The sequence below is a fragment of the Chelon labrosus genome (assembly GCF_963514085.1).
Source record: "Chelon labrosus genome assembly, chromosome: 23".
Lineage (NCBI taxonomy): Eukaryota > Metazoa > Chordata > Actinopteri > Mugiliformes > Mugilidae > Chelon > Chelon labrosus.
Window position 1 is genome coordinate 10,497,820 of NC_140356.1, and position 24,448 is coordinate 10,522,267.

At 43.6% G+C, this 24,448-nt stretch overlaps 1 protein-coding gene across 1 annotated transcript; it reads right to left on the reverse strand.

Annotated features, from left to right (window-relative positions):
- Nucleotides 1-761: 761 nt before the first annotated feature.
- lrrc17 (leucine rich repeat containing 17) lies at nt 762-23,983 on the reverse strand. Its single transcript, XM_084573390.1, has 5 exons — nt 23,784-23,983; nt 15,373-15,752; nt 13,051-13,534; nt 5,270-5,425; nt 762-1,905 (listed from the first exon to the last, which is right to left on the reverse strand). Exons 2-5 carry the CDS (start codon nt 15,643-15,645, stop codon nt 1,463-1,465), a joined length of 1,356 nt encoding a protein of 451 aa, XP_084429516.1. The 5' UTR covers nt 15,646-15,752; nt 23,784-23,983; the 3' UTR covers nt 762-1,462.
- Nucleotides 23,984-24,448: the final 465 nt, after the last annotated feature.

Below are 24,448 nucleotides of genomic sequence, written 5' to 3' on the forward strand. Positions count from 1 at the left end.
TTTATTCCTCTGTATCTAGTACAGTATTGATTCCTTCACCAATGACAGGAAATTAATTACCTTATTGGCTGTGAAGCTGGTCTTGGGGCTCCATACATGACATCCCGGTGGTTAAAAATATATGATAAAATACAACATGTACTGTATGACCAACTTTCTAATATTGTGTAAGTCTCCCTTGTGCCTCTACAACACCTGTGACTCATCAGAGAATGGACATGGTCCTTCTGAGGGTGTCCTGTGGCGTCTGGCAACAGAATATTGTTGGTGGGGGCCTTTGGGTCCTATGGGTTGAGGGGAGAGGCCTCTGTGGATCATCCCACAGATACTTTATTAGTTTGGGATCTAGCGAATTTGGAGGCCAGGTCAACACCTTGTGCTGTTTTTCATGTTTTTTGAGTTGTTCCGAAACCATTTTTGTGTGTGTGTCTGTGTCAGGGTTGCATCCTGCTGGGGATGGCTGCTGCCATCAAGGAGTGTCATTGCTATGGGGTGGGGTGCCTGGTCTGGTCTAGGTGGGTGGTACATGTCTAAGTAACACCCACATGAATGCCAGGTCCAAAAGTTTCCCAGCAGAACACTGAATTGTCACAAGATGGTCAATGTCATTTACGTCTCCTGTCAGTGGTCATTATGTTGTGGCTGATCGGTGTATCGCTACTGTGATATTAAGAAAAATAACACAGCACTTATTGGACCAGTTCCCACAAAGTCCACTAAAGCGTTTGGTTTCCAAAAACATTAAATGTTGTTTTATTTATCCTGCAGATATATAACTCATTTGTAACAGACTCCATGTTTATATCATTAATAATGGGAAATCTTGCATGTTCTACTGATAATTATTAGTCATGGTGATTTTGGCCGACTGTCAAAGTGTCTGAAAATTCCACGTCCTTGCAAAACTGCTGAGTCTAGCCACATTTTTGCCAATACATCTGTGCAGCAGAGGTCAATTTTCAGAAAAAATAAACCAAATTTTATTTCCAGAGAACAGTTAGACAATATCATACATTAATAAAAACAAGCCAACAACTACTTTTTTTTTGAAAAAAAAAAAAAAAGAAGAAGTATATCCTGAAGTCAAAACTACTGTAAAAAGACAGTAAAAAGAAGAGCACCTGCAGTTCACTGTATGGGGAATTTAAGGAGATATTTTTCATGTGGGGGAGGTAAGATGCATTAAATCTGAGACTAACTGAATTGGGAATGTTCTGCAAAAAGATAAAAAGAAAAGCTCAATGCCTCCTGGTCCTTTGTTTAAAGGTAAACTTAGCAATATGACACGTTTAAGAAAATGTTCCTTGTTGGGTTTTATACAAGGTTGCTTGCTAAAATAACATCTTTAGCTTTTTATCCTAAAATTGTACATACCACATCTTTTTAAACTTCAAACAACTGAGTATACCTTTATTAAACCTTTGTTCAACTGAGCCTTCTATGTCAGTCCTCAAACTGACCTCTAGCTCAACCTGATGATCTCAAACGCGTTGAGCGGCTTCTCTTTTAGAGGCTTTGGCAAACGTTCACTCTGCCCCTCGCTCGTCTCCACCAACACCTCCTGCGCCTCATTTTCCGACCCTCCTTGCCCTGCCTGTCCCGTATCCATCCCTTCTGTTTGTTTATCCATGGGGCATTCTCCGTTGTAGGTCTTGACATAGTCCTCGACACGCCAGCCCTTAAACTCCGGAGGCGCTGAGCAGGTCAGGCCGGTGTAGAAGACGCCGGGGTGGTGCTTGAGCCAGTAGATCAAGTAGTGGATGTTGTAGTCGCAGGTCCACGGGTTGTTCTCCAGCGAGAGCTTCCGTAGAAAGTAGAGGTCCTCAAGTACGCTGTACTGGAAGTGACGGAGGCTGTTGTTGGATAGATCAAGCTCACGGAGGTACAGCAGACCTGCAAATGCAGCTGGGAGGGAAAAAGTAACTAATTAGTTGGCATCTCATCTACGTCTGAATACTAAAAGCTTTGTCCTGGGTTCTCCTCTGTCAATAGACTAGTGTTTTTGTTGGCTTGCGTGGCTTATTTCTGTAAAGGATTTAAAAAACAAACAAGTGTCGAATCTAATGTGAAAGGGTTGGTTGTAGTAAAAAGACCGCAGAGAGTTATCACTCAGCAGCCGTTTCCCTTAGTCCTGCAGAGATCTTTAACCTCTTTGTGCTCATTGTTTTGGTTGTTCTTTTTGGTTTATCCACCCCACTTTCCAACAGACGATGGCAGGTATATTTACAGAAAAATCTCTTATGAATATACTGTATGCTACCAGTCTAGCACCAAAGAAAACACAGGTAAAGTTAGGAGCAAATTGATAAAGACAGAGGAGCATTTAACTGCTAAAAAGCAAGAGAGCAGACGTTGTGTTGGATATTCAATTTTTTCTCCAGGTATCATTGCAAACATTTCAGCAAAAAAACTTATAAAGCTATGGAAATCTAATGCAAAAGCAAAAATTCCCCTTTTTAGTGTGAATTAACGAGACCAGGGTGAAACATGAAATGGCCAGCAAATGAGCTCAAGTCCCAAAGTGCTTGCTTGAAGTCAACAGACCAATAAACATCTAACTTATATTAGTTAAAAACACATGTATTTTCCCAATGCATCAAACTCAAATCAAAATAAAACGGGATTGAACTGAAAAAGTGGGACATGTTTTCAGAAAACAAGCTCTCAAGTAGCTAAATGAGTGTCTCCCTGCGGGTTTTGAGGTATCTCATGAATTCAGAAGAACACGTGTCTCATAGTTCTAAAACACAAGAATGACATTAAAATCATAGCAGTAGCAGTTGCAGTCAAGCACTGTCCCTAACCCTAACCCTAACCCTAACCCTTTACCTAACCCTAGCCCTAGCCCTAGCTATGTACAACAAAATCAACCATAAATAACTCTAACGCTTACAGATTACAGAGATCATCGCTGTCTACTTGATTTGAATTCTAACCATGAAAGCTTCCAGACAGTTTTAGCAGTCTGCTTTTCTAATATACTGTGTGCACCTGCATGTCTCTGTGTGTGTGTGTGTGTGTGTGTGTGTTTTGAGTGGGAGTAAGAGGACAGCAGAGACTGTTTCACGCTGACCACTAGCCTTTGGCCCAGCTTTGATGTTTGCAGAGCGGAAATAGAGGAAGGGGGGGAAATAGGAGGAGGAGGACAAGAAAGAGTGTGTGGAACATATAGAGGCAGACTTATATAGTGAGAACAAAAACGGAAAATGGACTTTAGGGATTGAAGTCCTTCCGGTGCCCTTTTTAATTATCATAACAGATAATATCACTCAACAAGAAGGCAAGAAAGCTAGAGGGAACTATGGTAAGTAGTGAGTGGGAGTGATTACCGCGAGGAAGGGATGCAGGACACTCTTTCACTGTTTTATCACTGTCTCTCCCAAACTGGCTACTGTTCATTTGTTTTTTGGGGCCACTATAACTACAAGAAAACCCACTGTGGTCTTCTGCCATGTTATTTTCCCAGGAACTGAAATAAGCAGATATTTTAGGAGAACTCTCTGCCAGAAAAGAAAAATGCGTATTTCCCAAAACCTATTTCTTTCTAGCTGGTGGGAAATGTCTGTCTACACACAACTTAACAATACAATCTGGACCGCATGCTTGCCATCGGCGTTCTATTGATACACTTCCTAAAACGTTGAGGTATTGGTCAGAAAAGCACAGACGATTAACTTTTATATATACTGTACTTTCCTGTGATTTTCCGTATTAATAGTTTTGTGTATTTTTGGCTTCGCCCCCAAAAACCACAATCTGGGACAAAAAAAAACAAAAACAAAAAGTATATTACACATAATCGTGCATCTCTGCAGAGCACCAGAGTCTTTGTGCCGCCTTTTCATTCATTTCCCTCTCTCTGGTCATCTTCCACATGAAAACGAGCGCGAATAAACAACCTCTTTTACTCTACTCTGAATGTGATTAGAAAGAGGGGCAAGGATTGAAACCATATGTCACTGGATATCGCAGGCTCGGAGATTTATTTTTCTGCTTCCAAATAGTTTTAGACACTTTGGGGGCGAGCAACAGTAGATTGTTTACATGTGTCGCTGGGTAATGAGTAAAACTACAAGGATTTCCCTCCTGGGCAGGAAGACAAAAGCCCAGACATCATTAGCGTGGTGAGAGTAATGAATCTGCACTTTTTTTTAATGCTGCTGCTGCTCTTGCACTGGTGGAAGTCTGAACTGATATTCTGCTTCGATAAAATGCTCTCTGATCAGTAATGGGAATCAGATATTTGTTCATTCATGTACTTAAACGCGGAACATTTCCGCAGGCTGGAATTAATGGCACTGATGAACACCTAATTTGACATAATATACCAGTGAGGTTAAGAGAAAAGGTGGTAAACTGCTTTTTTCATAAAAATGACAATTATCTGGAGTCAGTTTTTTCTATAGAGTCGCATTTTTCAGTTTCTCAGATGCATGTAACTTATATTTTACAGTGGCTGTCCGCTGTCAACAAAGGCTAATCTGATCTAATGTAGCCTCTTTTAGCTCACTGTTTTGGCTGGGTATGTATCCCTCCTTACTTCTTTTTAAATAGCGCTTATGACTAAACTGTGTACAAGCATCCCAGGACCAAATGAAACACAGCTAAACTTGGGGCTAGCTGATGAAGCCTGACGAGCATTAAGCAGCTAAAGAGCAAGACACTGAGTTGGTGGAGACCAAAATCGAAGCTAAAAGTTGAAACTGGATTAGAAATTCCAAATAAATAACTTGTCAACGTAGATAAAGCATTCATCTAAGAAAAAAAAACAAAAAACACTTGCCTTGTAAATAAAATTGGCATGCGACCCCTTGTTTAACTGTGGGTTAATGTTGCAGAAGCATAAGTTGACTTAAGACCCGAACACTGTCTGATGGAGCCAGTTTAAACAAACTCCTGCCAGACAGCCACGATCAGTTATGTCTGCAGCCGGGGTTTGTGTCACGGATTTGGTTTTCATTCTGTTTTGGATGTCTGTTTTTCTGTTTCTAACTCTCCTGCTGTTTCTAACCACCCCCACCTGCCCTGCTTTACTTCCGGTTATATCACCTGATCTGTTCCATGTGTGCACACAGTGTACCACAGGTGCACCATTCATTCCTCACTCCTTTATTTTGCCTCGTGTGCCTGACTTTTGCCAGCCTGGCTGCTTGCATTTGGGTTTATTTTCTCAGCCGTAACAGTGTCAGGTTCTCGTGTGAGTAGACGTATTGTTTGTGCTCAGGTGTTTGTGCGTGAGATGCTCTGGAAGGCAGGGCCGTTGCGTTACCTGAGTCTATATGGCGCAAGTTGTTGCTGCTGAGGTTGAGCTGCTTGAGGTCTTTGGACAGCAGAAACTGTTTGGGCCTGAGTTGTTTGATGTTGTTGTTGGACAGATCCATCTTCACTATGTCAGATGGCAGGTCAGACGGGACGTTCTTCAGACCTGCAGAGAGTAAAAAGGCAAAAACATCAGTCAACTGTATTATGCGTACAGTATGTGGTGATGGGTTTACAGGTCTGACTCAGGTGTGCACAACTAGAGGGCTGAGAGTGCAAAGAGCAGGGATTGGCGGAAGAAACGGACATCCAGTGTGTCCGCGTCTTTATATGTTTTCAAGATGTTTTATGGGTCGTGTGTAACATTTTACATTTTCAAGATTGAGTTGAGGGCTGCGGCGTGCACAACAATATTTTATTTATGTGCCATGGGGGAGGTTTTTTCCTCCCACTCTCTTACCACGATTCCAGCCTCACACACTCACAGACTTTAATGTACGAAACAGTGATCCCCACTTATTTCTATGTCGATAGCAGAGCCGCTCGGAGGCGGAAATGTTTTGTCATCAGGTAAAAATGACTCCGCTTGCACGAGTTCTGCTTTTGGAGACTTTAAAGTCAACAAAAGTTAATCGTTATGAACTGCTTTGGTGGCTCCTTGCTTCACCCGTCGACGTGTGCAACAACATGAAGGTCTTTCAGATTCGAGGCCACCCCTGCTCCTCCTGTCATGTTTGAAACAAAGAGTAGGTGGCCCGTGCAATCTCTATCATCGAAATGAACGTGTGTTTTAAAGTGGCTCGCAAAACGGTTGCAGATGAGAGGAAACGCGAGTGTGTTGCAGGCCCAGTGCACAATCAAGCAGTGTTTGTTTTGATATAAGATGACTGCTTTTTGTTTCTTTACGTAAGATTGTGTACGATATGCTCGTGGTAGAGCGTTCGAACGAGTTTCCTGCATGTATTTATTTACACGAACTGCGTAATTTGCCCAGAAGAACGCTTACGGACACATTTACGGTGCAGATGTTGCAGCCTTTACGGCCACACTTTACTGCCACAGATGTCGTAGCCAGTTATCGTGGCTGCCATCAATCATCGCTGACTGAAAGAAAACGTGATCGCACACATCACACACATATTCAGGATGTGCGCAGATGTCGCCAGTGCACTCAGGAAATGTAATGATTATGGTTCTGTGATGTGATGCAGTGAGGGCTGATGAGTGTGCAGCCGGCAAAGACATTTGCAAAGTCAAGAGCAGACATCCGAGACCCTCTGGTTCCAGGTCAGTCTTGAACAGCGGGAATTTCTCTTCTGAAAATGTCCAAAGGAAATCCCAGCCTGCCTTTAGGTGTACATGTGTCTGCAACTTTGTCCAAGCAGATTTTCAGATTTTAAAAAAAAAGGCTGGAAAAATGCAATCAGTCTCGATTTCCCAGGCTCTCTTGTGAGAAAGTTTAAGCCACAGACAAATCCCCTCTGGCCAAGAGAGGTACATCTGTGGTCTTCTGTGTCTTACAGTAATAATCCCCTGCACCGTGTCATCAGCATTCACAGTAGTAGTTCAAGCCATGTCTGTGAACAGACGGCTCTATTTTCCTCTGGGTAAGAAAGTTTTTAAGTAAAAATAAACAAAAGCGATTATGTTGCCTGATTATGTTTGCTTTTTCAGATATGTGTTCTGCAGCGTCGGGAGTTTTTGCTGCGATCATTGATTTAGAGGAAGCTCTACCTTACTTGAACGTCTGTTAACATAGAATGAGGAAACATACAGTGAGAGGGAGAGCTTGTAAGGACAGTCTTGCTGAATCTGCTGAAGTCATTATTCCGGTGAACATCTGTCCCTCTTGGACTGTCCTGTGAAAGGATTTTGCTTTGTGCTTTGTTACTACCGGAGAAAATCCCTCCCTTTCTGGGAATCCGAGTGTTTCGTCCTATACAAACTTCGGTTTGTTTGTTAAATTCCATTATTTATTATTTGCGGTCGAAGTTATATTTCCTGCTTCGTGCTAAAGTGCCAGGTTTGAATGACTTTTTGCAGCATTAGTCGTTGGTTTGGCAAAACACGGAGGTTGGACTATGCATAAGTTAAACATTTGAAGTATGTATTGCAATAAACGTACAGAAGTATTTACATAGTTTGAACAGATAGAACCGTTTCCCTGATTTAGGAGGAGCGCAGAACATTAGTCTGAACATTTATCCACACATTCCACTCTTGAGCGTGCGTGGTAGCATGGAGTTAAGGAACAGCCTGCGGTCCTTTCCCCTCTTTTTCTCCACTTATTATATTCTATAAAATATTGAATATATCGCAGAGTGTAAAATATACAGCTACTGAAGTGGTAAATATTTAGTCAGCACATTAATACTGGATCCACTTGGAGCAGGTTTGGCAATATGTTTCATTATGTTTAGACAGCAGAAGGGGAAGCCGTAACTTTTTTCTTTCCCAGCGGTGACATGACTGCTCCGGGGTCAACTGTGCGTACTGCAGTAAACTTCTGCAGTCTGGACCCACGCCTCCAAACCAAACCATCGGGGAGAAAGACTGATCCGTGTGTTTTTCCAACGATTTAAGGCAGCATTTGTTTCCGTCCGGTAGCAACAGGTAGCCGTAAATCAGTTCATACTTCATGTGAGGTCACTTCCACTTCAGTTGCTGTAGTTGTGAGCCAAGACGGGAGGTTAACGTGACTGTATGTAGCAAACGGGGTAACATTATGCTGCTTACTATTGAGCTATCCTAGGAGCAAAAAGATGAGTTGTACCTGATGCCTGGTTTGAGATGTAAAAGTTTCAGAGGCAAATTAACACTACTAGCCAGGTCCTTCCTTACAATGGTCGCCTTATAGACTGGACAAGTCATGCTGCACTGATCAGATTGTTTTTGTTCTTGTTTCATGAGTGCAAAAATCAAATATCTGTTCAGGTCCAAAAACCGCAGACCTTATGCATCGGATGGTTTGTCGTAAGCAAACATTTGGGAAATTGTCCTTGGAAACGGTTAGGAAAGGGCTGGCTAACATCAGTCGTTCAGATCAATTAACCACATGGGGAGAGCGTAGAAGAGGAAACAATCTGCCATCTGGGGAGACTTGAACGCTAGCAGGCAGTGAATGTAACTGGCTTTGGAGTCAGCAAGCCGGTAGATGTCTTTATATGGAAAATTTGTGCGTAAAAGCTGCTCTTAGGTCGTCTAACCCTAACCCTAACCCTAACACACCCAAAGCTGCCAGTAGTTAATCACAGGTCGCTGACTTTAGGTTACAAGCGCATATCTTGAAGCCTCTTAAAGTCTCGTGACCCTCTGATTTTACAAATCTCGCAGTAATCCAGCCACCATGCAAGGTAAGATCCATGTGGCCGAGACACTGAAACCACGGCAGACGAACTTCTTGAGAGTCCGCAGCCAAACCCCTGCTGTTAATACAGAGATGCGTCCATTATTCATTCATGCTCTCTTCCTCTGTCTCGGGCTCAGATTACATTATGGACAATTCTTTTTTTTTTTTCTGCTTACTGTCTGCCAGCAGTCTGTGATTCAGGAAGTCCAGGGAGAGCATGACATAATATCATGCGTGTGGGAGTACGTGCAGTCAGCTCAACATATGCATGACTCACTTTTCTGCTGCCTACTCATATGGCCTGGATTTTTATACAGGATTTACGTTACCACCGAAGCCTGTGATTTATTGACCTTAGGAGCACAGTTGTGAAGGCACGGTCTAGGAACTAGGGCAAAGCCACCCTGTAGATGGGTGTCTGAGCAACTTCAAGAGATTTTTGTGGAAAAAAATGCTAACGACTGGAAGCTGGTTTTGCTCTAATGTAACACATCTGGCACATGTTTAGTGTCCAACAATATTCAGAATGAAGGGGAGATTTTTCAGTATATTCTTATGTTACGGTTTTCATGCTACTGTGAGGGGGTCTCTGTGCTTTTAAATGCAACATGGACATTTCTAAGCCAAACCTTTTATGAGCGTTATCATTGCACCCATCTGGCTGGCATGTGATGTGCCTAAAACGTAGCGTGTAGTAAAAATGCCACATACAAATTTACCTTTAAATAGTTATTTTACAGGTTTCCAGCAAGTTGCTGCACTTGTACTGAGAATATATCATTGAGGCAAAGAGTCTTCTACCCGTCTTGGCTGAATGGTTTTCAGATGCTGTTTTCTTTATTTGAGAAGAACAGAATTTAGGGGGAGCTGGGTAATGTTTACACCAAACAACGGTAACTCAAATAGAAGTATTCTGAAGGCAAATATTGGTATCATCAGAATAAGTCCAAGTCCCATCCTTGGAAAAACAGCTTGAAAAGCTGCTTATTAACTCCAACCACTGTGTACTGCAGTGCTCTCCAGTGAGCACCATGTGGAGACTGAAATCTGCGGCGGTTCACCTCAGAGCAACAGCCTTCAAACCAGAAGAAGCGAGGCATGGACACCAGGGAGACAAAATAGAGTTTTAAGACCGAAGTCTCAGAGTATGTTTCCACTTTGCTCATTTTTTTAAATTTTTTTTTTATTTTTTATTTTTTATTTGTTTCTCTCCCTGCTTTCTCACATGAGAAAAAAACATCTTTCAACACTCATGTTCAGCCACCATCAAACCTGGCTTATTATACTTTCACATCTGTTTCAGTTCTCTTTAGTTTTTTGCCATTGTCATTCATACTGATATTTATCAGATCCCCTTATTTTCTTTTATGAGTCTCGCTCGAAATATAAACGTTAGAAAGCTTCTGTTATATATTTATATATATATTTAGTTTTAAAGCTGCCAGTTGTTCAACTACATTGTTAGGCTGTACTTGTGCAAGGCTGTATTCACGACCAAGCCACTAATAGCGCCAAGTTCTGTGCATACTCAATGGTTCTGGTAACTGGAATTGTTTTATAGAGGTAATCTTTGTATCTGTGTGTGGTCTTCTTGCAGTTTTTGTCTTTATTGTCTATGTTGGAGTATTACAATGTGAATCAGCCTGCCACAAAAAATGTATTGCATTACTAGTGGTCAAATCTCTACAGACTACAGTACTGTAAAGAAACCTTCTTTCAAGATCTAAAACATTTTTAGTTAATATCGTGGTCAGAAAATGCACATTTCAAACTCACTAGTCTTTTGGGACAATGTTTTCACAAATGTATCCCTGTTTGTTTGCATTGTGAATGTGCATGAAATCACGCATGCATATTCCGGGGACCTGCAGGCAAAACAAGAAAAACACACTGTTCTGCCTGATGGTATCGCATTATTCCAGCAGTTGAGACGGCAATGCACAACAAAAGCAAACGAGAAGAAATCACATGGGAGGTAATTAATATGGAGTTCAACAAAAATATACCGAAATTGGATTTGCAGGTCCTTTGCTGGGAAGGGAATGCATTCAGCGAGTTTTCTGGATGTCCAGGGTATACGCGCTGCATATTGGTAGGATGCAGTGGATGTAAACTTACCCTGTTTGCATATTGCATATGGTTGTTTTCTTTATTGTCCCAGCACACCAGCACTGGTTGCAAGATCAGAATAGAAGCCATATTGCCGGGATTCAAGCTATATGCTAATGGTTAGGGTTATCTAAATGCTAACCATTAGCATTTGGGTACAAGATTATGGGAATCCTTTCAAATCAAAAGCACAGAAACCATGTGCTGAATGTCATCCACAACAGCTGTAGAATATTAGACAACTTTCACACATCACATACAGTCTGTCGTTTATGGTGTGGCACAGCTTAGAAGGAGACAGGATGAGGAGAGCTATTACCAGGCTATGAAGAGATGGATGGAGTAATCAGTCTGTGAGAAAAAACAGAGAAACCTTACAGTGGTTCAGATAAAGAACTGATTCAAGCTCTTACTGACGGAAAAAAAAATTAGGAAAATATGTGAAAAGCTTCCTCGAGCATTTACACAACACAGATGCTGCCTTGTGTAGCTTTGGCTTGTCGATGCTTTGTGAAAGATTGCTTTCTCTGTAGGGCATGCGCTCTCCATTTATAGAAGAATTCAGCTGCTCATTTAAATTTGGGGACTCCTTTGGTCTGCATGACACAGACAATCCTTCAGTTCATTATGTCGAACGGGGCAATGGAGAAGGAGATGACCAGAGGGAGAAGATGAGAGAGCAACTAGTTGTAAAGACGCCAGTTAAAAGCAACCAAGAGTGCACATCTGCGCAAATTCAGAAATTGCTAAACTCTTTGAAATGCAACTTTGAAGTACTTACAGCCACTATGATAGCAGGCTCAGAGTGACTGTTTTACACAAAGAGACAACCAGATGTGAAAATTGGAGATTCAACCCATGCCGACTCTTTGTCAAGAAAACAGACAGAGATAAATTTCATTACGGGGTTCTTAATCTCTTGGGGAAGTCAAATCTGCAAAAAATTAATAGATGCATTGAAATTCGAATACAATGCAGCGCAGGAGAGGGAGATGTTGTAAAATTCCACCACATGTGATTGGAACACAAACACACAAAAATGCAGCTCATTAAACCGCCATACAATGACTTGCACAGCGTGATATAAAGGAATCACAACAAGACGCATCAAACGCATATTTGCCTTTCAATGTATGATATGTAAACGTTAACCCTAACCTTTCTGCGAGAAGTTGCTGTGTGCCAGAGCAAGCGTTCGAAAGAACAGACCACAACCCGCCTCAGGGCCTGCTCCTTATTCCCCTCCCAGGGAGTCTCAGACTCGGAAAACTAAATAAAACAAACACATCTCTGGTCGCTGACTTGTTGTAACGAAAACAACAGTGAAATTAACTCTTGTGCCCAATTTCACTGGACAAATAAGCTTGAGTCTGGACTGGAAAGTGCTGAGCAAACCTGACGAATGCACCTTCTTCTGCCAGAGCAGTCCATTTGTCTGGATGTTAAGATCAGGGATTTTTTTTTCTTTTGACAGCCATCAAGGAAGCCATTAACTCTTATTTCAGGATAGGTACTGCCCCGGCTAGGACAAGAGGAACCTTGAGGGATGTAAAGGATTTGTCCAGACATAAGAGTACATTAAGTGGTCAAACACATGGATACTGTCATCCCTTTAAAAATCTATGATACATACTGTACATGGACATTCCACAATTGCTGTCACCCTGTGCAGAGTTGTGCTCTTCTCAATAAAAAAGGTAGGCTTAAATAGCAGTCGGAACCTTTACAGAAAGAATAAAATGGGAAATTTGGGGGAGAGAGTTTCACAACGTCATGCCTGTCACACGGCACGCAGCAACAAGTGTCGGGTTTCAGTTAGTAGCTTTGTATCGCTGGCTTCCATTGACAGTGATTTGCAGTCAGCTGGCTTTTTACCCGTGGTCTGAATCCCATAGCGATTAAACTAGTCAGTCCACGTGTGATTGACAGCAAACGTGTTTTCCTGACAAGTTGTAAGTGTGTTTTCCAGTCCAACATGCTTGATACATGTCTAAAGGTTCATTGGGTCTGTACTTAGGCACAGCATTGCAACCTCTGCAAATGTCTGCACTACATTTCCTGGCAGTACATCTAATAGCTGGTGGCATACTGTATCTCCATCTGGACAGACCAACACCAACAGAGCAATACTGTTCATAGGCTAAAAGGTACTCAGTGCTGCCTTACTGTAACATGCAACAGACAAGCTGTGCATACTTGTGTTGCAGAGGCATCCACATTGTGTCATGTCTGCTTCTGATTTCAAGCTAATACCAATAAAGCTGGAAAAGTAGACCTTGTTTTAATGTGAAATCCTGTATGTTACAGATATAAGGAACTTCATATTCTCTCACCTTTGTTGCTGCAGTTCAACAGAGGTTTTGGAAACATGTAAGTGTGGCACAGGGACATGGCTGGTGGCTTCGCAGTAACCAGAGGCCTTGGTGGCAGCTCCTCTCTATAGTCTGGCCTCTTGTCTTCCTCACACAGCAAGTCCACGTTTAGCTTTTTCAGCTTCTGGCCCATCCTCGACAGAGGCTCTGCACACTTGGCGTAGTTGCCTAGGTTACGGCTGCTAGGCACCTGCAGTTTTCTGACCAGGCTGTCCAATGGGCAGTGGCAGCTCCAGGGGTTGTCGTAGAGACGGAGGTAGGTAAGGCGGGGCAGAGGGAGCAGGACCTCCTCGGAGGCAGTTTTCAGGTGGTTGTGTTGGAGGAGCAGGGTGGTGAGCTGGGAGAGGCCACTGAACGCAGCGTCCTCCACCTTGGAGATGAGGTTCTGCTGGAGGTCCAGGCTCTTCAGCTGGGTGAAGTGGGCGAACATGTTGTCCCGCAAAATCTGAAGGGGAAGATATGAAGTGTTGTCTGTCAAGGAATTGTTGTCAAAAGACATTTCTTGTGTATCTGGACATTTACAAGCACCTGAATATATAATTTCCATTAATACTTTCTCAATTCAGTTTTATGGACTCGTTAAGGACATGGGCACATCAAATTGACAGCAAATAACTTGTGGCAATGAAGACCCAGTGTGGCGTCACTCCGTACTTGTCTGGGACAAATAATGTAACTTGTACACAACACAGAGATAATAACCAGAGATCAATAGCACGTACGTTCTGCACTTGCATGAGAGGAAATAGCGTTCTAAGCCAGAAAATGACTGTAGTCTGTATTTATTTAGCAGAAGAGGAAACTGGGAGAAGAGCTATGACTGCATATATGCAACCTGCTGCACAGAGCTCTCCTAAATCATACTGATCAGTTGGACACTGATTTTTTTTTAGTTTATTTATTCAGATGGCCATGTCGTTGTGAAAGTACTTGAGTATTGCAATGTTCTTACGAGAGGAAGAAGAAAAACAAGTTGACTTCGCTGTTTGCTTGCCGTCTGTTTCACTTAGCTGAACAGCCAACTGGAGTAACTTCTGTCACCTATAGGCTCTGGTTCAACACACCCCATCAACTGAAAAGCTGAAACCTGGGTCTCTAATATCAAAACTGCGGGACATACAGGTAAACGAGGGCCACAGGTGCTCAGCGACGGCCCTTCAGTGGCCCGTCAATGGTTAAACAGCCGAATGTCAGCTGAGTGTGTCACAGGTTTAAGACATTAAACACAGAGAAGTGAGCCATGCTGCCAGATGTTTATTGTTTGGAAGAATGAATCAACCAAATGGCTGATGAATGGATGATTTGCTATAAAAGTTAAGTGAATGACTGTCGTTGGTGGTGCTCGGGTAGAATACAAAGAACTTTTAGAGCTTTCCAGGTGGAAACTGTGTCGGATTTTTGAGAGTCTGCTCAGCATCATGTTATTTAGTTTGTTCTTTTTTTGACACCTGATATTACTTAACAGCTAGCAAAATGAGTGTGTCCAACTCTTTTGTCTATGGACATGGAAATGTTTGCCTATAGGACCCCAATAGACTGTCGCTCTTTGTCTTCCTGCAAATTTGTTAATGGTCAGAGGAAATTATACAGAGACTGGTTTCAGACAAGGAGAGGATTCAGTCCGTGCTGGAGTTCCCGCCAGTAGATTGGGTTTTGCGTCCCTTGTTGGACCACTTCTCTTTTTATGGACTTATTATTCCCTTTCCTTCAATTGTCTTTTGCTGTTCGGTTAGCTTTGGGCACAAAAAACAAGTTGTTTGGTTTTGGTTAAAATGAATCCATATTAAATGCAACATAATGTCATGCAAAATCAAACAGGGCCACAGCTACAAACAAAATAAAAATCGGCTTCAGTCATTTCCTCGCTAATTATACTCATTTTTCATTGTTGCTAATCGTTTTTTACTATTCATTTATTGGCTTACTGGCAAATAATTTTGTTTTGGTTCCCAGCACCTGTGATACATGCAGTCTGCTCGCTCGCGCATACAAGAAAAACCACCACACACACACACAGCAGAAAAGTCTGTCTTTGATCTCGGCCCCAAATAAATGGTACACAGATGCTCGTGGCATCAACAAGCTAGCTGGTTTTATATTCAGTGAAAGACATTTGGGACACTTAAATCTATAAATGGTACAAAGTACTTCATTTACTACATAAAATTGTACTACACATCCTCAGAATCTATTAACTGCTATTAACCGTGTCGCTGATCTGAACTGGAGCTGGTATGTAGAGTAGCTCTCGCAACATGCAAGTGAAAAAGTGGGTGGAAATACCTTAATCTTGTTCCTAGCCAGCAGTAGGTGGTGAATATCTTTCGGCCAGTCCTGCATCACGCTGGTCAGCTGCCTGTCCTGGCAGTCCAGGTACTTCTCTCCCGCCTCCATGTATTCCTTACACTCGTGAGTTTGACGTCTCATGACCCCGGCCCTGCCTCTGCCCCGGACGCGGCCCCCCACGCCCTTCTCCGCAGTCTTTGACCGGGGGCCTCTCCGGGGCTCAGCCGACCGGAGGAGCAGCAAGAGGAGGAAGATAGTGAGGAGGCGCATGGTGGGAGATGAGAGGGGAGGAAGTTTGGCCTCTTGGTAATCAGGTCAACCTTTGGAAGACTGCTGTTGGAAGACTGCTGTGGCGGGACACAGGAGGCCGGTCACAGCTGTGTGTATGAAGAGAAAAACAGAGGGAGACACGAATTTTCAGTCTCCAGTGGCTAGTTCACATATACAGCATTTGCACTTTGGCCGTTAAAGAGACACTGACATCCTTTCAATCCATAGTGAGTCCACTTCTTTTATAGGACAGAAAAAATGTTATTGTCTTATAAATTCACAAAGCAAAAAATAAAAGCAAGTTCATAGGTAAAGAATCATGATATTCACATACACAGCAAACGTATACGAGGCTTGTTGAGAGAACCTGACAGCTGAAACTGCTGCACCGCGCATACTGAAGGAATTAGTGCAAACGTGGACTGAGGAAGAGAAGGCAGGAAAGGGGGGTTTGGAGGAAAAGAAAAACATTTGTTACCTGTTAACTTATCAAAGGTTAACTGTGATCAACCAAACAAACCCGGATGTTTTCCCTTCCCGTCGGACACCTTTTCAAACATACTCCTCTATGACGTTTGTGTACATTGCACGTTGGAATCTCTGAGTTTCAACATGTGTTTCAGATGCTTGGAAGAAAAAAAATTAAACTCAAACGAACAATTTTTGCTTGTGAAATGTCAGAGAGACAACAACTGTAAAATGAAATTATAGGCCGTGGTAATAACACTGAACTTGGCATGGACTTATTATCTGTCCCAGTGATATCCATGTCAGTCTGGGAAGAAGATATCTGCTAGCATTCTCAACGAAAGCCAAGGCTGAACATCCTGAGATGATCATAAAATCTTTGAAAATGTTCCTTGCAGGAAAAATATGCTTCAGGTGTTGCCTTATTGAAACTGAAGTTATTGAGTTTAAAGATTTTTATATGTGCATTCGAGGGAAATGTGTCCCGTCTGCCTTGCGGAAAAAGCCGGGTCCACCTGCATTAGAAGTATTGTCGTTGTGAAGTTTCTTAGCCAAGAAACAGTCCTCTATAAAACAACTATTGCAAAACTATTAAGAGATTATTGTTTGGCAGATCTTTTACGTCTCTATTGGGTCTAATCGCCACTAACATATTAAAATGATCTATTGTGCACGACTGAAACGTACCCACCAGAAATAGAATACGCATGTTTCCCCAAATGTGAAACTATCCGCCATCTCTTTGCTGCCTCTGTCTTTTTCTGGTAATCCCTTGCAGCTGAGCAGCCTTGCCGTTTGAACTGCCAAACTGTGAAACTATCATCGGCCACAAGTATAAAAAACTCCGACAGTGGGATTATTGTAATTTATAGCTTAGAAACGATGGTCATTGTCAGTTTTTTCTTTTTTTTTGCAACACAGACACTTGTTCTGAAATCACAGCGTGTGCGTGTGCGTGTGCTTGCGCGTGTGCGCGTTATATGGCAAAACATGTGAGTCATGGGTCTCTTGTGTGATCAGAGACAAAAATGGTCAGGCCCATACAGTGAGTCTTCCAAGAAACGCTGCACACACACACACACTCAGAGACACACATGTGTATGCTGACTCAGTCCAACTGTACCAAACCGCAGCCCCCTCACCGTCTCCCAGTCTCACACAGTGGAACAAGCCTGTCAATGCAGATGGTGCCATTCCATTGTGAATAACAGACTGCGCATGTTATGTCGCTACAGACAGAAACAGCTGACCGTGTATCAGGAGAGACACTTTCCAGTAAACCGAGCAGCGATCAATCACCTCAAACGGAGCAGACATGAAAGTTCATTCTCTTTCACAAAAGCTATTCCATGCAGCAATACCTTCCCAGCGAGCTGTGTTTAAACGGGAGCTTCATGAACTGGTCTTCCCAGCCACCAGCTATCAATCTCCACATGCTTGTGCCTTTCTCCGTGTTTACGTAGACGCAAGCCATTTTGAAGCCGTCCGTCAACTGTAAAGCGCATGTTCTTGTGTCTGCGTTGCATGATCGCGAAGCTGCTGAGAGACGTGTTTCAACACAAGGTGAAACCACTGCCAGTGCACACTCCAGACTAGACCGAGATTGAGGTGGAAAGCATAAGGAGAGGTCCTGAGTATATCCAGATGCATCCTCCCTCTATAACTATATAAGAGTTTAACTGTAACCGCTTTCACATTAAGTCTTTTGGTCTGGCACAGGTAGGTGGTGGATATACAGCACAGGATCCAGCTGTATAAGTTGGTCCATGCTGCTCAGTGATTAAGGTATGGCAAAGATTCAATCTTACTCAAAGTTAGATGGGAAGATGATACAACTCTGTAAACAAAATCAGTGTACCAGAACCTCCAAGCAGGTATCTCTAAATGATGAACAGCAGATGAACTGTTCCAGATTGAAGGACGGAACCAAAGTTCAACCAAACATAGACTATGGAGACTCACTAGTGTGCAGTCCTCCAACGGGCCAAAAGCGCAGCGTCCTTTGGTGAGGACGTTACGTGCAGGTTGAACGCCGATTGGTGAAAAGGTTGGGCTGATCCAAAAAGAGAGCAGCCACCGTAGAGTTCACACGAGGCGTGCTCAAAGGCAAAGGAGCAATAACAAGAGGGAGGCGAAGAAGTTCTTTGTCCAGTCTTTTCTGCAACAGGTGCCGGAACAGCAAAAGGACGGACAGCAACGGAAAGCACAGAAAAGGGTAGCGACATATGGTATTTGTGACTCCGCTTAGCGAAGCATCAACGCAGTACCTCGCATGAGCCTTTATCCGCACAAAAGCCGAAGTGTAAAATTATACGTTTTGGTTTTATGGTTGTTCCAGGACAAGTGATCCCTGGCTCCGCTGGTTGCCCAATAATGAAGAATCCAACATCTCAAATAGCGTGCTTTGAGATGTAGTTTTCTTTCTCATCCATTTCTTTTCATTAGAGCTTTGTATACACATCCCTTTATGTTGTTAATGCATATCTCACAGTTCATTCTAAGTACTGCGTGTCACTCAGACTATAACAGAAGTAAGTCAGTTTGAAAAAGGTGTTTAAAGCTTTCACTTTTATTGCATTTTTTTTCTCCGCTTCCCTCTATAATAAATAAACCATCACAGAATTAATAGGACCACTGCTGGTACAGCTGTTCAGCAAGAAAGGTCCAGCCCTCCTCAGAAAGCCCCGGTCAGCCTTTAAATATCCAACTCACATTCCAGCTGTGACCATAACAAACCCACTCAGGCCAAACCCGCCCCTGCGGTTCACCTCATGCCCGTACCAGCCCCGAATTAGACCTTTCAGTCTAGTATTATTTCCCACCCCGGCTCCCGCTGGTCATCCTGTGCCAGCCCAAAGCAGTCTCAAAGAAAAACTGCCTCCCTCGCTCAGTAACTATCCCTCGGGAAGCCCACGGGGCTTTTGGTTGGATATTTCCTTGCTCTAAATATTGTTTTTGCTGCCACTGTCGACTGTCCTGAGCCAGAGTAAAGTTTGGTCTGGAGATAAAATATGGCAGCAACGTGTCTCTCAGTTTTGATTTTGTAAAAAAATAAACTTGTGGGAAGAATCCACGGATTTTTTTGTAAGAGACGGAAAAAGTAGAAGTTACTTCTGCATGTCCGAGAGTGCATTTTATGTACAAAAGTCCCATATCTGGGTAATAGTTTTATCAGTTTCTTTACTTCATATTTTATATTGGGTGCTAACATTTCAGTTTTTGCTAAAACTCCAGGTTTGATTTTTACAGCCAGACCACAAACAGGCAGCAGTGCCAGTAAAACCCCTGAGAGGTTTGTACTTCTAACTATTATGTCATCAGTTGTGATAGAGCTCCGGCTGCCAGACTGCACTGAACCAACACTTACTGTATCATCCTGCTTCACGCTGCAGACCAAATGGAAAACTCCTCATTTGATAATCTCCATTAATCCTTTCTAATGGCTTCTCAAACCAAAACAATTCATCAAGTCGGGCCTTAGGCGAGTAAGGGACAGCAAACACTCAGCGCAAATGTGCTCTAGCTCAAAACAAACCATTGATTGAACGCTTCAGTCTGCTTCGTGTACAGATTAAATGATCTGAATATTCTGCCTAACCTGCTGTGCCAAATTTAACGTGTCTTTATCTAGAGATTTTCCATCCTTTGACCCTCCAGCGACTTCTTCAGCATTGTTATTAATAAGAGCGCCAACTAAAAGCTTAAACCCGCAGCTGTAAATTATGAATGTACATAATGCAGGGTTGTTAGTGTTGCGTAATGACGTGGAACGTTTACAGTAATCTAACCAGGTGGTTTGGCAGGAGTTTTGAGGTGATGTTAGGACAACAGAAACTCCAAGCAAGAGCTGTGTGTGAGGTAAAAGGCAAAAACAGACACAGTATAAACGTCGAAATAGCTGCGTATTCCTATTCATGCAGACAGACGTAAAGACGGCCATGTTCTCAAGTGCGTTTGAAGCAAGGACTGGCCATGTTTTTTGCTTTTTGCAGACAAAGAAACTGCATGACTGCAATGTAATTTGCAAAGATGGTACAAAAAGACTGGTGCCTCATGTCCAGACAAACCCTTTTCTTTTCCAGAATAGCTCATCAGTCACTTGAGTCCAAAGTTTGGGTGCATCAGCTTGTTCGGAAAAAGTGTTTCCATCTCCCTCACTTTTTGAACTTTTTCAAATGCTGCCACTTCCACAAACTCTGTCAAATGCAATACTTTAAAAAGCAAATCAATACGCTCCGTTGAATGGAGGGAAAATCTGACACAAACACAAGAGGGACACATGCGCCTCCGCATTCCCCGTCCCCGTGCGTCTGTGCATGTTTTCTGAATTGTCTGTGTGGGCTCCAACGGGTCATTTGTCCTCACCAGACCAGACGAAACGCAGACCCGTCTGCCTCCGGACACCGTCACGTACCACCTACATCAGGAAGAGGGGGCGAGTGGAGAGGAGAGGAGAGGAGAGGAGAGGAGGCAGTGGCTGCGATTAAGAGAAATACAGATGGAGGCCGCTCGCGTGTTTGAAAACCGCTCGCAAACAATGTTTCAGACTGAAATGGGGGGGAAAGTGCTGAGGACGCGATTAAAGCCAGGAGTGCACCAGAGAATGTCATGATGTCAGCTGGAGGGAAATTCTCCCTGGCAACGAGAGGAGGTTTGTGTAGTTTCAGGTGACGGCGCACTGCTTTTGTTAATCCTGGAGCAAACAAGAAATCCGTACGGGGGAAAGGCGACACCAGCACACGTCCTTGTGTAAAATACTTGCGGGTTAAGATACGGGATTCTTTTCAGTTTCATCCAGAGTCTAAATGTTCAAGACGCATTTGGTTTAGACACGCTGGCTCTTACTGGTCTTGGAACTTAATTCAGTGGTGAGACATCCTAAACCAGTGGTGACCTCCATAAAATGTTTTCCCCATCACTGCGGAGACATTACATAACCAGGCTAGAACATGGCTTACCGTGCACGGTCACCGTTTATGTGTCAAAGCAACGGAAAGGCGAGTAAAAGGCACTGCCAACACGACTATCTTTAAAAAACAAAAATCTTATCTATGCTCATCCGTTTAACAGCCTCTCACCGCCACAGCCTTGAGACTGCACGGCCGCCACCTCCCCAGAGTATCTCCGCGCTCCAGTAACACTGGACAGGCCACTGCGGATGGAAAGAGTTCAGACATCCAGAGGAAACAGCGCAGAAACACAAGGGTCACTGTGTTACAGAGAGAGAGAGAGAGAGTCGGAACAAGAAGGGGAGGCAGTAAAAACAAGAGTGAGGGTTTTCTTCTTTGCTCCTAATGAAAAAATCTGAAAAATCCAGCTCCCATCCAAGTTGCACCAACAGAGGAGCTGTCAGTCCGCCAGTCAGGCTGTTAACTGCAGAAAAAATTGACAGAAAATTGGAAAGCAGGAACAAGGAGCGAGCTTATAGGTGAGGATTTTTTTTTAAACTTTTTTTCATTTCACCCGCCAGCGAGCCTCCCATCAAGCTGACCTGACTTTGTTTCCTTTGGGCTACGTTTCCTGTGCATGTGCCCAAAGGTCTGCGGCTGGTGGCCATCAGGCTACAGCAAAGAGAAATGGAGAGAGGGGGGGTACAAGGAAGGATGAACAGCACGGACTACGACGGTGTCACGAGGAGGACTAAAGGTTTTATAGCGAACCCTAAAGTTAAAGCAGATATATGTATGGAGAGAGTATGAAAGAGAGAACCCTCACACATCCTTGAGAGCCTAATTGAAACCAGACGAGCTCATTTTTGCGGCGGAGGAAAAGCGAGGGGGGAGACAGAAAATTGACACTGTGAGAGAGGGTCAGAAACAAACATCAGGATGAGAAGTTTTCAGGTGGAAACAAGCCAAGCGGTCTGCCGTGGCGTCTGCTGCCTCACACTAATTAGCCCAAACGTGCAGGAAAAGATCCGCGGCTGCCACGCCGAGCGAAGGTCTCCTGGGCACGCTCTGCTTGCAGCTTCTGTGCGTTTCCACACAGATTTCAGTTTACGTTACGCAGGCAACAATATGGACACCCCTCTCCGCCGTTTCTTATCTAATCGTGTTCTGCGAAACACTCCGCTCCATCATCGCACGTTAAAAGTTGGATTACTCTCGAGCTGAAATGCGCCAGGTTAATAAATTCTGGAATTTGGCAAGGCAGTTTATTTACAAAATGTTTTGCTGATTTATTTTATCCTATAGTTCCAAAATCTTGAGCGTCCGCAAACGTCTTCATCACCAGAATCAGGGAGTTTAAAGGCTGTCATGGGATGTTTAACAGACCTCAAACAAACACACACATGCACACACAATGTCTTCCCCCCGCCGCCCTGCTATGTCGACTGGTTTGGATGAGTGCCAGACGCATCTGCGAGGTAAACACACACACACACACACACACACACACACACACACACAGAAAACACACCAGTGCTTTCACTCCTCTTACTACGACTAAAATTTTACAGCGGCAAGCTGAAACAGCAGATATTTAAGTGAAAGGGACTCGTGCACTTTGTAATCGGAGTAAACTTGCAAGCCAAGCAAGTTTCTCTTCCCCCCTTCTTTTCGGCGAGGCACTCCAGGGTGAAACCACACGATGCTCCCTCGGTGCTCTGCACTGCACAAGTTTGGAATTTCACTTAAACAGCGACTTAAACGCAAGTTAACGTGGGTCCCTCTGGGGTTGCGCATGCAGACCCTTACAGGATCCTGTAAGGATACTGTACATGCATGCAACAGCTGTGCAGCTTTGGCTTCCTTTGAGTATTTTGTAACCTTACCCTCAAATTTTTTGAAAATCTGCAGACAAGCCTCGCAACTAACAGCAAATCCTGACAATCCCATTTCATTTTTCAACACGATACAGTACTGGCTGTGTATTCAGTGAGTCATTTGGAGGGCACGGCTATCCAGAATTTCCTTGCTTACAGTACAAAGAGGGTCCAAGTGGAGAAATTAACCCCCTCGCTCTGGCAGAAGTGGTGCTTAGCTCCATCCATCATGGCAGCGCGAGGGGGACCACCAACCGGTTACATAACAAAAGCATTAAGGAAGCGGCTAAAATGAGCAACTTGGATGTTTTCTTTGCCGCAGAGTTTACAGCGTGTGTCTCTGTGGGCGAAGCAAGATTAATGTCAGGGTGCTATGACCCTCCATAAGCTTGGCACATCTTCAACAAATACAAATTTTGGTGAAAAAGTGTTTCCTTATGCGATTCCTCAAATGAAGAGTTGGAAAAAGATGTAACTTCCAAGAAAAAAAAAAATAATAATGAATTCATGGCATATCCTGTACTATAGACCAGCTCTCTGCATTCATATGCATTGGCACCTAATAATTTAATCAATGTTTGACACTGAAAAGGCTTCTTTGCCCATGCCTGTATTGTCCAGGGAACAAAGGATTCAAAAGTGTGACTCAAATGTCAAAAAGATTAAAACAAGAACAGGAAAAAAATCCTGTGGTGCCTTTTATGACATAATCCAGTGCAAACTTTCCCCCATCTCACTTCAGGATTAATTTTCTGTGGTCTCGTCTATGCTGTGCATGCTGCCAAAAATCTTTTCTTGCCTGTTGGATAATTTGGGATTTGTTCTTGCTTTTAGCTGCATGATGTTTTGCAGGCACATGGGCTTGATGCACTTCGAAGGCACAATGTGAAGGTTTCAGTCCTACCTGTGCAGGGTGAGAACCTGGCTCGGGCTCGTCCAGTAGAACCTGCAGATCTCCGGTTGGTCCCGCGTCCCAGTCTCCTAATCCTGTCATGAGCGCTGCATCCAAGCCAAGAAAATCTGCCTGGCTGCCTGTAAACTTAGAGCCTGGAGTGAGGGACGAATGAGTGGCTGCTTCTCCTCTCTCTCTCTCTCTCTCTCTCTCTCCCCCCCCTCTCTCACTCCCTCTCTCTGCCGCCTATGCAGAGTGATTGACTACCGCCTTATACAACCTACCTCTCTCTCTCTCTCTCGCTCTCTGCTTTTCACCCACTCAGCTGGATCGCACTGAGAGTGTGAAGAGAGAGATAGAGAAAGAGGGACTGTGAAAAAAAGTAAAACTGATTCTCATAGGAGCCACAAGGCTGTGTCTGGTTTAGCATTACACTCACACACACTCACACACGTGTGGGAGGGCTGCAACCCTGCACTGGTCCCCTCTGTTAAACCGGTGGACTCTCTCCAGGATCTACTGCTAACTGGCCTAATAGACTGAAAGAACGAGCTGGAGGGATTTGAGCATCTGGGTGGCACAGAAGCACTCACGCACACCCCGCCTGTCTGTCTAGTTTTCTGTCATGTTAGGGAGACAGGGAGACACTCGGAGATGCACAGCGAACCTTCACAGGC

Excerpts from the sequence above, each read along its gene's own strand:
- lrrc17 (XM_084573390.1), bottom strand. The coding sequence starts at position 15,645 with ATGCGCCTCCTCACTATCTTCCTCCTCTTGCTGCTCCTCCGGTCGGCT. Across the intron at positions 5,426-13,050 it reads GTTGAACTGCAGCAACAAAG|GTCTGAAGAACGTCCCGTCT; the intron begins GTGAGAGAATAT and ends TACTCTCTGCAG. Across the intron at positions 1,906-5,269 it reads CTTGCGCCATATAGACTCAG|CTGCATTTGCAGGTCTGCTG; the intron begins GTAACGCAACGG and ends TTTCCCTCCCAG.